The 14,159-nt window shown below is 41.7% G+C and overlaps 1 protein-coding gene across 4 annotated transcripts in view; it reads left to right on the top strand.

Annotated features, from left to right (window-relative positions):
- Positions 1-14,159, top strand: part of CHD6 (chromodomain helicase DNA binding protein 6) — an 853,354-nt gene that overhangs the window by 812,089 nt on the left and 27,106 nt on the right. For all 4 annotated transcript variants that reach the window (XM_050806430.1, XM_050806433.1, XM_050806431.1 and 1 more), the window contains 2 exons: positions 2,595-2,724; positions 5,378-5,438. In XM_050806430.1, coding sequence (XP_050662387.1) covers positions 2,595-2,724; positions 5,378-5,438 — 191 coding nt within the window. The remainder of the gene's footprint in view (positions 1-2,594; positions 2,725-5,377; positions 5,439-14,159) is intronic.

Consider the following 14,159-nt stretch of genomic DNA (forward strand, 5'->3'; position numbering starts at 1 on the left):
TCAGCTCACTGCAAGCTCTGCCTCCCGGGTTCTCGCCATTCTCCTGCCTCAGCCTCCGGAGTAGCTGGGACTACAGGTGCCCGCCACCTCGCCCGGCTAGTTCTTTTTTTTTGTATTTTTTAGTAGAGACGGGGTTTCACCGTGTTAGCCAGGATGGTCTCGATCTCCTGACCTCATGATCCGCCCGTCTCGGCCTCCCAAAGTGCTGGGATTACAGGCTTGAGCCACCGCGCCCAGCCTTTTTTTTTTTTTTTTTTTTTTTTTTTTTTTAAGAGACAGGGTCTCACTCTTGTCACTCAGGCTGGAGCACAGTGGCATGATCACAGCTCACTGTAGCCTTGAACTCCCAGGTTCAAGTGATCCGTCCACCTCAGCCTCCCAAGTAGCTGGGGCTACGGGTGCACACCACCATGCCTGGCTAATTTTTTTTTTTTTTAATTTTTTGTAAAGAGGGGAGCTCGTATGTTGCCTAGACTGGTCCTGAACTCCCAGACTCAAAACAGTCCTCTTGCCTCCACCTCCTAAAGTGCTGGGATTACAGGCGTGAGCCACCATGCCTGGCCTTGTGGATCTTTTAGTCCATTCCAGACATAGCCTGCTGTAACCCTGTTAAATGAGATGAATATAGCCATGGATCCATCTCCAAGCTGACCCCATTAGCACTGGCTTAGTTATTGGTTGGAGCTTTAGCCTGCAGCAAGAAGGCTTCTGTGGCAAACCTATTCTAAATGATGCCCTTGACAGCTCAGTTGGGTTGAGTGACTACTGCCCCTCCAAGGTAGCCTGGATCTGTGAAATTTTCCATGACATACAGACTTTAGTATTTCTGTTGATATTCTTAGAGAGCAGCTTATAGACTAAGTGAAAAGAGGCAGGCAGCGGACACCCCCTCACAGGCCTGTCACATTGCTGTTTGTCTTTGTATTGCTGTTGCAGCTCCTACTGGCCTCTTTTCAGTACAGTTGTTAGGGTTTTCTAGGGGACTAAAATAGTCATTCTTCCTCGCCTCCAGCTTCACACCTAATTGAGAAATAAAATTACTGACTCTGTCTCTAGGCTTCAGATCCACACATGACAAGAGAAAGTCTACAGAATAGAAGCTTGCCCAGGTCAGAGAGGGTCCCAGCATGTTCCATGCCTGAGCACAGAGTGTGAAGGTGGTATACTCCTGGACAGTTGGCCTCCCTCAGTAGTAAGGGGACAGTAAGGGAAGGATTTCACCATCTCACCTGTCATTTAAATTACCCCTCTCTTCATGAGGAGCAGGTGGAGAAACTGACTGGAACCTCCTTAAAAGGAGTATTGGGGAAGTTTCTGTTTTGATGTGAGCTGAGACAGGAACATGGGGAAAGGGTGAGAGCGATTCTTCTTCCTATGACAATGATTTGAAGAGAAATAATCTAGGCAAAATCGACTCATCTGGTCAGTTATTTGTTCAGTCTGTACCGTGTCAGGCCCTTTGCTAGATACTGACTATATAATGATGAGCAAAAATAGATACAGGTTCTGCTCCTAGGAAGCATACGACCTCACGGAAGACTTAGAGCAGTCAAGTAATTGCCGTAAGGAATAAGTGAGTAAAGAACATAAGGCACTGCAGAGCTTCTCATGCCAGGTAACTCATGTGGGCAGCACCTGTCATAGAGATGGCAGGAGAGCCACTGTGAATTTAAAAGATCAGCTACCCACAGCTCCTCAGGGAAAAGAACCAGGTGCTACCTACAGCGTGAAGGATACAACTGCATCAACAGTAATATGAGAACAAAAACCAAGATAGAGATGAAATACCAAACACAGTAAAATCAGGTTTGTTCCTAAGAGCCAGGCTGGTTCTTACTTACACTCAGCTCTTCCATCTCCTGTCATGGGGACTCTGCCTTTTATGTGGCCAAATGCTGTCTCATTCTAAGAGTACGTTAGGTTCAATAAAATAAATCCTCACTCATAGACTTTATCAAACTGAAAATGAGGGTTATTAAAATTGTTTTGCTTCCTTTTTGAGGCCCCTGTTCGGGGTCAAAACACTGTCTGTTGTTAACTTTGGGGTGTGATGAGGAGCAATTCCAAAGCCCTGGCCAGTGTGGATTAAGATTCGTACTGAGTTTGTGATACAGAGGCCACAGGTCTGTCTTAATGCAATAAACAATCATCGTAGTTCTCTTTATATTTCAGTCCTGCCATCCATCATGTTGTTCAGCTTCCCTTTCCAACACATGGGATAAAAGTGAGCTATAAGAAAACAAGGCCCACTAAGGACATAACAAGGTATCCAGTGTTGAGGATGGGGGAAGAAGTTGCAAAACCAACTCACAGGAAGCAGCAAACAGAATTGTATCTGTACAGTTGCATCTTTTCGTGGACACTGAGTATTTCTGTAAGCCATTGTTTATTGGTCAAACACTACTCAAAGGTGTCCACTTTAGCACCAGGATCTTTCCCTGATAGTCTTATAGGATCTCATTAATCTTAAATAAGTTTTTTTTGTGTGTTTCTTTTGTTCTTTACTAAATAAGGAAAACAAAAAGACTAGTGCCCAAAGCAAATATTGTGAGTTTCTAACGTGACTTCGGGCATTTCTCACCACTTTTGATCAGGTTATGAAAGGTACAATGCCATGCGAGCAGACCCAGCACTTTGCTTCCTGGAGAAAGTTGGGATGCCCGATGAGAAGTCCCTTTCTGCAGAACAGGGTGTTACGGATGGGACTTCAGACATTCCTGAAAGGTGAGAAGCCACGTGGGCCAGCCCTGAGGTGACGTGCCATGCCACTGATCTGTGACCCCTTCCTCATACACCCAGCACACTTTGTATCTCTTCCTCAGTGTCTGGCATCTCCCTACACCTTGCCACACCGCCGCTGTTTTTCATAATTTGAACCAAATACCGGTTCCTGTTCCTCATGAGTTCCCCAGGCTGCCCACCTTTCTAAAAGCCTGCCCAGCTTTTTAACCATGCCCATCCCTTGTCTGGTCAGAGGATTCCTGTGGAAGAATTCAGACCTCCCATGCCTGGCAGAAAGCTAAGAACAGACACAAGCACAGCCTTCCTGAGTTTGAACTAGTTCCTCAGCTGAAATTCCAGTATTGTGTAAGGATTGCGTAGTCCCTGAGCAAGATGGATTTAGGGGCCGCTCCTTGATGGCCATGGCATTTCAGCTTGTCCGTGGATGCTGTGCAAAAAAGTATGGAAAGCATCTCCTTTGACTGATTTTTATTTACTCTTGACATGAATACATAGGAAAACTAAATAAACAGCTAAAAATTGTAGTTCTTCAAATTATATCTATATTTTTGAAAACATAGCTTTTTTTTTTTTTTTTTTTTTTTGAGATGGAGTCTTGCTTTGTTGCCTAGGTGAGAGTGCAGTGACACAATCCTGGCTCACTGCAACCTCCGCCTTCTGCGTTCAAGCAATCCTCCTGCCTCAGCCTCCTGAGTAGCTGGAACTACAGGCACGCACCACCATGCCCAGGTGATTTTTGTATTTTTAGTAGAGACGGGGTTTCACCCTGTTGGCCAGGCTGGTTTTAAACTCCTGACCTCGTGATCTGCCCACCTTGGCCTCCCAAAGTGCTGGGATTACAGGCATGAGACGCCATGCCCGGCCAAAACATAGCATTTATCTCTTAGCATTTATCTCTTAGTTTCTTCCCAAAAGTAGCAGATACTGCTGTGCGTTGCCCAGGACTGTGGACAGACCTGAGAGTGTGGCACTGCCAGGAGCCCCTAACTATTTGCTCAGGCCAAGAGAAGTGTGCAGGGCATTTTCCATCTGTCCTTAACCCCTCATGATCACTTCAGCTGCCCCAGCATGTTTCTTGAGGACAGATAACAGAGATGCATTCTGGGAGATGTTAACAAAGACCCATATGACTGGTGATTCTCATGTTACATTCAGTGATTCAGGGAAAACACTCCCTGGATGGGTGCCTGAATGTGGCATAAAGGCTACTTTTTGTGGATTGGCTTTTCTTTCTACGGTTAAGCAGTAAAGCCGGAGCTTATCTTGCCTCTAGGACTTGAGCAGCAAGGACAAGAATATTTGGGACAAGAATATATCAAAGTCAGTTTTTTGGGGGGTTTTCTTGGTTTGTGTGGTTTTTGTTTGTTTGTGTTTTTTGAGACAAGGTCTTACTCTTTCACCCAGGCTGAAGTGCAGTGGCATGATCTCGGTTCATTGCAGCCTCCGCCTCACGGTTTCAAGCAATTCTCCTGCCTCAGCCTCCCGAGTAGCTGGGATTACAGGCACCCACCACCACGCCTGGCGAGTTGTTATATTTTTAGTAGAGACGGAGTTTCACCATGTTGACCAGGCTGGTCTCGAACTCCTGACCTCAGGTGATCCGCCCACCTCAGCCTCCCAAAGGGCTGAGATTACAGGCGTGAGCCACTGCACCCACCCTCAAAGTCAGTTTTTAAAAGAATCATGAAAAAGGTAGGCATCAGCAGTAGTTAAGCTTACAAAAGAGAAGACATTAGGCAGCTGAGCTAGCGTCAAGGGTCTGATGGTAACAAGGGGAAAATGTCCTTGTTAACCAGTGACTACAGAGCTTCCTTCCAAGCCAAGGAGTGATTTTTGCCAAATGTGATTCTGTGGGAAGATTCGTCCTACTGTGACCAGGGAGTTGCAACATTAGGCCTCATTTGATGTGCACAGCCTTCAGTTTCTAGAGTGTGTTCTTTTATCAGAGTCACTTGTTCAGATGAGTCTTGATGGGCAGGAATTAACTTTTTCTGAACTTGCCTGAGTAGACATGAGCCTCATGCTGCAGTCTCAGTTGAATAAAGGTCCTTGCCTGTGGAAGTGGTGACTGTTTGGTGATAGTTTCTTTCATTCTCAGTGTCTCTTGAGTTCTCCCACAAGAGAGGGAAAAACTAAGACTTGGAATGCCTGTGGTAGAAGGGATCTATTGTCAGCCCTCCTTGTCTGTGGATGCAGAACTCTCAGACACAGAGGGCCAACCAAGGGACTTGATCATCTGCCGATATTGGTATCCCTGAGGATCCGAGAACCAATCCTCCTGGATACAGAGGGCTGGATACAGAGGGCTGACTCAGAAGTCCTCCTTTATTCATGGAGGATACCCGAAATTTCAGATAGTACCAAACCCTGTATAAACTGTGTTTTCTCCTATATAAACATACCTATGATAAAGATTAATTTATAAATTAGGGACAGTAAGGGATTAACAACAACAATAATAGAACAATTATAACAATATACTGTAATAAAAGTTATGTAAATGTGATCTCTCTCTCGCCCTGTCTCTCCCCAAAAATATCTTAGTGTTTTTGGACTGTGGTTGACCAGGGTAACTGAAACTGTGGATAAGGGGGACCTAGGTAGTATGTGATGTGTTTTTTTTACTTTTATTTAGAGGCAACACAGACAAAGAAGACAATGCTGAGGACAAAGTAGATGGCCTCCAGAAACAAACGGTGAGTCAAATGTGCAGTATTGGTTGTCTAAACTGTCTTTCATATTAAGAAAGAAATTCCTATCTTGGTAGTGATCTGGGGGAACTTGATTGCATTGCTACAGTTACATTGCATTTTCCTCAACATTTTATTATAAAAACTTAAAATATACAGACTGCAATTGCATTTTTATTCTAATTAAACTTTTTATTTTGAGATAACTATATATTTCAGAAGCAGTCACAAAATATAATACAGAAATTACATATACCTTTTATCCAGTTTCCCCTCATAGTGGCGTCTTGCAATATTGTAGTACAGTATCACAATCAGGATACCGATATAGATAGAGTCAAGATACAGGACATTTCCATGACCACAAAGATTCATCCTGTTGCTGTCTTATAACCATATCCTCTTCCTTCTGCCTTCACCCCTCTTGAAATTCCTGGCAACCACTCATCCGTTCTCTATTTTTTATGATTTTGTCATTTTAAGAATGTTCTATAAATGGAATCATACAGTATGTAAACTTTGGGGATTGGCTTTTTCACACAGAATAATTCCCTGGGATTCATCAAGGTGGTTTTCTGTATCAACAGTTCATTCCTTTTCACTGCTGAGTAGTATTCAGTGGTTTGGAGGAACCACAGTTTGTTCAACCATTCATCCATTGAAGGACATCTGGGTTGTTTCCAGTTTTTGACTATTAAGTCCACTGTAAACATTTGCATATAGATTTTTGTGTGAACATACATTTTCATTTCTCTGGGATAAATGCCCAGAAGTGTAATTGCTGGGTCATATGATAGTTACATGTTTTGTTTTTTAAGAAATTGCCAAATTGTTTTCCAGAGTGGCTGTACCATTTTACACTGCCACTAACAATGCATGAGAGATCCACTTTCTCTGTATTCTCCATCCTCACCGGCATTTGGTGTGGTCACTATTATTTACTTGAGCCATTCTGGTAGGTGCGTATAATATCTTGTTGTGATTTTAATTTGCATTTCTCTGATGGCTAAATGATGTTGAACACCTTTTATGTGTTTAATCGCCATCTGTATATCCTTTTCAGTGAAATGTTTATGTCCCTTGCCTGTATTCTAATTTCATTGTTTTAGTGTTGATTTTCTAGAGTTCTTTATATATTCTAGATACTAGTCTTTTGTCAGATACGTACTTTGCAAGTATTTTCTCCCACCCTGTAGGTGTGTGTTTTTAGGGAGGATCCCTTGAGCCCAGGAGTTCAAGACTAGCCTGGACAACATGGTGAGACCTTGTCTCTAAGAAAAATGTTTTTAAAAAAATGAAAAATCAGTTTGGTGTATTTGTGGGTTCTATTTCTGAGTTCTCCGCTGTTTTCCATTTATCTATTTGTCTTTTCCTCTGCCAGTAGCACATAATCTTGAGTTCCGTAATACCATAAGGTTTAAAATTTGATAGATTGATACCTCCCACATTTTTCTTCTTTTTCAAAATTGTTTTTGCTTTTCTTGTTCCTTTGACTTTCCATATAAATTTTAGGATAATCTTATCCACAGAAACTGTTGCTGGGATTTTGATAGGCATTGCTTTAAACCTTTATATCACTTTGGGGAGAATTGGCATCTTCATTGAGTTTTTACAGTACTGAATCTTACTATATACCTCTTCATTTACTTTTTTTTTTTTTTTTTTTTTTTTTTTTTTTTTTGACTTAGGGTCTCACTCTTTCACCTAGACTGGAGTGTGGTGATGCAGTCATGGCTCACTAAAGCCTCGACCTCCCAGGCTCAAGTGATGCCCGCAGCTCAGCCTCCCAAGTAGTAGGGACCACAGGTCCTACCACCACACCTAGCTAATTTTTTCTATTTTTCTATTTTTTGTAGAGACAGGGTCTTGCTAAGTTGCCCAGGCTAGTATGGAACCCCTGGGTTCAAGCATTCCTCCCTCTCCGGCCTCCCAAAGTGCTGGAATTACAGGCATGAGCCATTGTGCCCAGCCCTTTTCTAAGTTTTTGAGGTGGGAGTTTCTATATTATTGATTTGAAACTTTTCTGCTTATCTAATACATGCATTTAGTGCTATAAATTTCCCTCAGCCTTGGTTTAGTTATGTTTCATTAATTTTGCATTGTGTTTTCACTTGCATTCAGTTTAATGTATTTTTTTAAATTTCCCTTGTTCCATGAATTATTTAGGTGTTTGTTATTTAGTGTCCAAGTGTTTGGAGATTTCCCCATTAACTTGCTGTTACTGATCTCTAGTTTGATTCTATTATAATCATTCTATATGATTCCAGTTGTTTTAAATTTATTAAGTTTGTTTTATGGCCCAGGTTATGGTATATCTTGGTATACATTCCATGGGCACTTGAAAAGAATATGCATTTTGGTGTCGTTGGATGCAGCATTTCATAAATGTTGACTAGGTCCTATTGGTCGATGATGATGTTGAGTTTTTCTGTATCCTTACTGATTATCTGTCTAGTCGTTTCATCAGTTGTTGAGAGAGGAATATTGAAGCCTCCAACTATAATTGTGGATTTATTTATTTCTCCTTTCAGTTCTATCAGTTTTTGCTTCATATATTTTGCAGCTCTGGTTGGTGCATACACATTGAGAATTATATGTTCTTGCTGGGCACGGTGACTCATGCCTGTAGTCCCCGCACTTTGGGAGGCCAAAGAAGGCAGATCGCTTAAGGCCAGGGGTTTGAGACCAGCCTGACCAACATGGTGAAACCCCATCTCTACAAAAAATACAAAATTAGCCAGGCATGGTGGCGCATGCCTGTAATCCTAGCTACTTAGGAGGCTGAGGCATGAGAACCACTTGAACCCAGAAGGCAGAGGTTGCAGCGAGCCATGATCGTGCCACTGCACTCCAGCCTGGGCAACAGAGCGAGATTCTGTCTCAAAAAAATGTATAGAGAGAATTACATGTTCTTGGCAAATTGACCCTGTTATCATTGTATATAATGTCCCTCTTTTGTCTCTGGTAATTTTCTTTGCTCTGAAGTGTACTTTATCTGATAAATTAATATGGCTACTTTCCCTTGATTAATGTGTGCATAAATATAATTTTTTTATTCTTTTACTTTCAACCTGACTTTATTGTATTTGAAGTAAGTTTCCTATAGATAGCATACGAGTAGATCATAATCTTTAATATGCTCTGCCAGTCTCTGTCTTCTAGTCAGTATTATTCAGACCATTTATACTTAATGTAATTATTGATACATTAAAGCTTAAGCCTGTCATTTTATTGTCTTTGTTTTCCCTGATTTTTTATTTTTCCTGCCTTCCTCTGATTTACATGAGCATTTTGTATGATTTTATTTGATTTATCTATATTTTTTAGCCTTTTAATGCTTCTAGGTGTTTCGTAGATTTATATGTAATGTATCACAGTCTACTAATACTATCATTTTATCAGCTTAAGTGAAGTGTAGAAACCTTACATTTTTGTTCCTTTATCCTCTCCCATTTGTGATATAGTTGTCTTAACCATTTCTTATCAGATAATGGTAAAAATTTTTGCCTCAACTGTCAAACATCGCTTAGAAAACTCAAGAGGAGAAGGAAAGTATGCTATATTTACCCATTTTTTTTTTACTGTGTTCTTTTTCTTCCTAGTGTTCCAAGGTTCCTTCTTTTATTGTTTTCTTTCTGTTTAGAGAAATCTCTTTAGCTGTTCTTTTAAGGTAGACTAGAGAACTGTCAGTTCTCTTAGTTTTTCTTCATCTGAGAATGTCTTAATATCCTTCGTTTTTCTCATCTGAGAATGTCTTAATGTCCCCTTTATTCCCCAAGGATATTTTCACCAAATGGAGGATTCTGGGTTGATAGTTCTTTTCTTTCAGCTCTTATGTTCTGCTGCTTCCTTCTGGCCTCCATCGTTTCTGATGAGAAATTTGTCATTCAAGCTCTTTTCCCCTATTGGTAATGTGTCTTTTCTCTCTTGATGCCTTCAGGATTTTTTCTTGGACTTTAGTTTTCAGAAGTTTATGATTTTATGTGTTTATGGATTTCTGTGAGTTTACCCTATTTGGAATTCACTCATCTTCTTAAATCTGATTTCTGTCTTTTGCTAAATGTGAAGCGTTTTCAGTCATGATTTCTTCAAGTATTTCTTCTGCCCTGTCCTCTTTCTCCTTGCCTTCTGGGATACCAATAAAATGAAGATTAGATATTTTGTTATAGACCCGTGGGTCTCTAAGGCTCTGTTCATTTTTTTTTCTGTTATTCACATTGGGTACTTTCCATTTTTCTGTCTTTGAGGTCACTGATTCTTTTCCTCCTCCATTCTGCTGTTGAGCCTTCTGTTGAGGGTTTTGAGTTTTCATTTTTTGTTTTGGTTTTTGTTCCAGTTTATTGTACTTTTCAAACCTAAAATTTCCCTTTGAATCCAAAGATTATTTGGATCTTTGTTTCTTTGCTGAAACTTTCTGTTTTTTTCATTTGTGGCAAGCGTGTTCAGAATGGCTCACTGATGACTGTGTTAAATTCTTACATCAGATCATTTCCTCTCAGCATTGGCCTCTTTTGTCTTTTTTTCATTCAGTTTGATTTCTTCTTGGTTCTTGGTATGTGATTTTTTTATTGGAACCTGGACATTTTGGACATTATATTGTGAGACTCTGGATCTTATTTAAACATTCTTTTTCAGCATCTGTCTTGGCAGGGGAACAGAGGTGTGGAGATGGGGGGCACCTTGTTTCTGGGAGGTGAAAGCAAAAATTCATGTTCCCAGTCTGTTCCCATTAACCCCTAAAGGGGATGTTTCTCATTTCTTTGAGCAGGGATGGAAGTTTAGCTCCACCATGGGTAGGGGTGGGGAACCTCATTACTACCTGTCAAGGTTGAAAGTCCTGACTTCCTGCTTAGCTTTTTCTGATACCACCCCAGCAAGGGAATGGGGTACCCTATTACCAACCACCTGGAAAAAGTAGAAGTCTAAGCTCCCACTCAGCTGTTGCTGCCATTGGGTAGAGTTGAGACACAGTTTCTTCTGCCTTGTTAGGCTGGGGTGTAACAGTTATTGTCTTAATATTTTCTGTGTTCCTAACCTGCTAACCTGCCTCTTCCTAGTCCTTAACTAGAGAAAGGAGGAAGCAGGCTTGCTTCTTTTTTTTTCTTTTGAGATGGAGTTTTACTCTTGTTGCCCAGGCTGGAGTGCAATGGCATGATCTTGGCTCCCTACAGTTTCTGCCTCCCAGCTTCAAGTAATTCTCCTGCCTCAGCCTCCCAAGTAGCTGGGACTACAGGCATGTGCCACCATGCCCAGCTAATTTTTTTGTATTTTCAGTAGAGACGGGGTTTCACCATGTTGACCAGGCTGGTCTCAAATTCTTGACCTCAGGTGATCCACCCGCCTCAACCTCCCAAAGTGCTAGGATTACAGGTGTGAGCCACTGCACCCGGAATTTTTTTCTGAGGGCCTTTTTTGTCTGCCTCCTTTACCATTTCCAGGTAGCCTGCTTCTTGACCTCCAAATCTAGGATATAAGAAGCCAAAAAAAAAAAAAAAAAAAAAAAAACAGGGTTTTTTTCATCATGTCATTCCTTGGGTCCTGAGGTCTCTAGTTTGTCCTTTTTTTCACCTTTCAGAGTTTTCTTACGCTTGTTTCAAATTTAATATCTAGAGGGTTTAATTGTACTTAAAGAATAGGGAAATGCATCCCAGAAGCGGCAGTCTGTATTGCATTTTTAAAATGAGTTTCTGAGATTTTGCGAAAGCAGACTGAAACCTTACCTGGGCCCCAGCACCATGTGACCAAATTTTCTCTAGCATTGAGTAATAGAGCAAATGTTAGAATGTTATGGATTCTGGATCCCAGAAGTTACTGTAGCATTGTCCCCAAGTGACTCCCCTGCGAGGGTCCTCCCTCTTCTTCTTCTGATTACTACCCAAAAATTATCCATTATTTTCCATTCTCTTCTGTTGATTCTAGCTTGCAGAATGTATTGTATTTACTTACTTTGGCCTCCATCAGCTCTGACCCCTGTAACAGTAACAGTGGCATCCCTTTCTTAAAATAGATAATAGTAATTTTTCAAAGATGTGTTTCCCTGTGTCCTCAAGCTTTGAGAAACAGTGGATTGAAGCAAATCAGCATGAAGCTTCAGACCCCGGTAACATGAAGGAAGTTAGGTTCTTGTCTTGACAATTCAAATCCATGTTCTGGGCCAGGTACAGTGGCTCACGCCTGTAATGCCAGCCTTTGGGAGGCTGAGGCGGGCCGATCACGAGATCAGAAGTTCGAGACCAGCCTGACCAACACGGTGAAACCCTGTCTCTACTAAAAATATAAAAAATTAGCCAGGCGTGGTGGCATGCACCTATATTCCCAGCTACTCAGGAGGCTGAGGCAGAGGTTGCAGTGAGCCAAGATCGAGCCACCGCACTCCAGCCTGAGTGACAGAGCTAGACCCCGTCTCAAAAAAAAAAAAAAAAAAAAAAAAAAAAAAAAAAATCATGTTCTGCCATTTCAGTCCCTAGTTAATATTATTTCTTTTATGTGTAATTTGGGGTGTGTTTTCCCTGTAGAAACAACTCAAGTACCAAAGAAATGAACGTAATACCTTATTCTCATATGGAACTTGACTCTTTTCAAACCAGTTACTCCATTTGTTTAAGTTGATCCTCACCTCACCCTGTCTTCATTTGAGGGCTGAGAAAACTTTAGGCCCTCCCTGAAAGTTATAGGACTTGACCAAATTCTCACAACCACTAGATGACAGAGCTAAGACTTGTAATTCTCTAGATATGCCAGCATACTTTGTTGTAGTCAAGTATTCTTTTCATAGTCCAGACAGTAGAGAGTATTTCAGGTGTGCGTTTATGCCCCTTCCTCCCAGCAGCAGCTCCTGTGAAGAGGCCAGCCTCTGAAAGCCACTGACGTTAAACTGGACATGCTTAGGAGGACACTGGAGGGCCATGGCAGAATCCATAAAATTAACTTAAGTTATCTTATATATTAGGGTTAAACTCTGGAAGTACTTTTGTATTCATTTACAGAATTAACACGTTTATGATTTCTTTTGCTCTTCACATCCTTAAAACCTGGGGTATAGAATATCATCAAAAGCAGATGAAATGGGGAGTGGGTTTCCCCAGATTCTGAGGCGGACAGACTATAAAAGGATTCACCTTGACTTCTAGTCCGCATGCTAAAACCACACACATAGAGGGATGGCCAGCATCTGAGCCAGGCCTGCTGCCCACCCTGCTTCACTCTTGCTCCCTACCTCCTGCACTGAAGACACTGTTTGGGTGTTTCTTTCTCCCAGTTCTGTCCTCAGACAGAGTTAAAGAACCCCAAAGCATTGTGTAAAAAGAGCCTGTTCATCAGAGCAATTCCTCTGAATTAAACAGACCTCGGCATAGAAAGGGAGCCATTTAGCAGATTGGTAGAGTCTTAGCATTACAAGGAGCCCTGGCACATGCCTGAGTGGTCTCAGTGTGGCGTTCCCTCTTCAGCAGGGCTGTCAGGGGGCCGTTCAGGTCGACGAGGGACTCCCGGGAGTTCATGGGGAAAACAAGAGGAACATGCCACCTTCTAAGGGAGTCTGTTTTATTGTTGGATGATACTTCTTTTTACCACACCAGAAATCTGCCTCCCATCTGGTTCCATGGGTTCCATCTAGCTTTCTTTATGGCACTGTTGTTTTTCCCCTCTCTGATAGAATTTTAAATTGCCTGAGACCAGCTCATGACCTTAATATCTTTAAATTTCTTTTCAGGTGAAATAGCTCTAGTTCCTCTATATCATATCATCTCCAGAGCCCTTGCTATTCCAGCACCTTCCAGAGCCCACAGTGGTTGTTGTCCTCTTAAAATGTGGCATTCAGAGAGTCATAGAATGTTAGAATTTGAAGGGAGATTTGAAATGATCTAAGTTACAGCTTCCCCCACCCTCTGTTTTAATACCAATAGCACTTTTGATTGGCAAATCATTACAGATGTCAACGTGCAGCCAGATTCAATGAACCTACAGAAACCTTCTAAAGCAGTTAGTCTAAAAGTATATTTGGGTTGGAATGGTCTGGAGCCTGGAATTGTAAACAAAGTCTTTCTCTATCACAGCCAGTATGTGAGGAGAATAACACGTCTTTTAACAGAAATAGCAATAAGTAACAGCACAATTTTCATTATTGTAATTATGCTGTCAAAAGCATGCATGTCCGTGCTGTGCCACAGTTCCTACCATAGGTGGCTGTGACATCTCAGGTGCTCTCTGAACCATGAGGTCAGTGCGTAAAAGGATGAGGTCGTGGCCAAGAGCTTGCAGGAAAATTAATGCCTAAAATGGCCAAATTCCATTGTACGAAAACTTTAATGAGGAACTGAACAAGCACCCTCTTCTTGTGAGTTAGGAGTTTGAGGGTTCTGTGAACTCAAATACTAGTATTTGTGTATACTTTCACACTTACAAAGCACACTTCCCAGTCTGTTAGGCACTATTCTTACGCCCATTGTGGAGATGAGGGAGCTCAGGTTTTTGTTGTTGTTGTTGTTGTTGTTGTTGTTGTTGTTTGAGATGGAGTTTCGCTCCTGTTGCCCAGGCTGCAGTGCAACGGCGCAATCTAGGCTCACTGCAACCTCTGCCTCCTGGATTCAAGCGATTCTCCTGCCTCAGCCTCCCGAGTAGCTGGGATTACAGGCGTGCGCTGCCACACCCAGCTAATTTGGTATTTTTAATAGAGATAGTGTTTCACCATGTTGGTCAGGCTGGTCTCGAGTTCCTGACCTCATGTGA

The sequence above is a fragment of the Macaca thibetana genome, chromosome 10, assembly GCF_024542745.1.
Source record: "Macaca thibetana thibetana isolate TM-01 chromosome 10, ASM2454274v1, whole genome shotgun sequence".
Taxonomy (NCBI): domain Eukaryota; kingdom Metazoa; phylum Chordata; class Mammalia; order Primates; family Cercopithecidae; genus Macaca; species Macaca thibetana.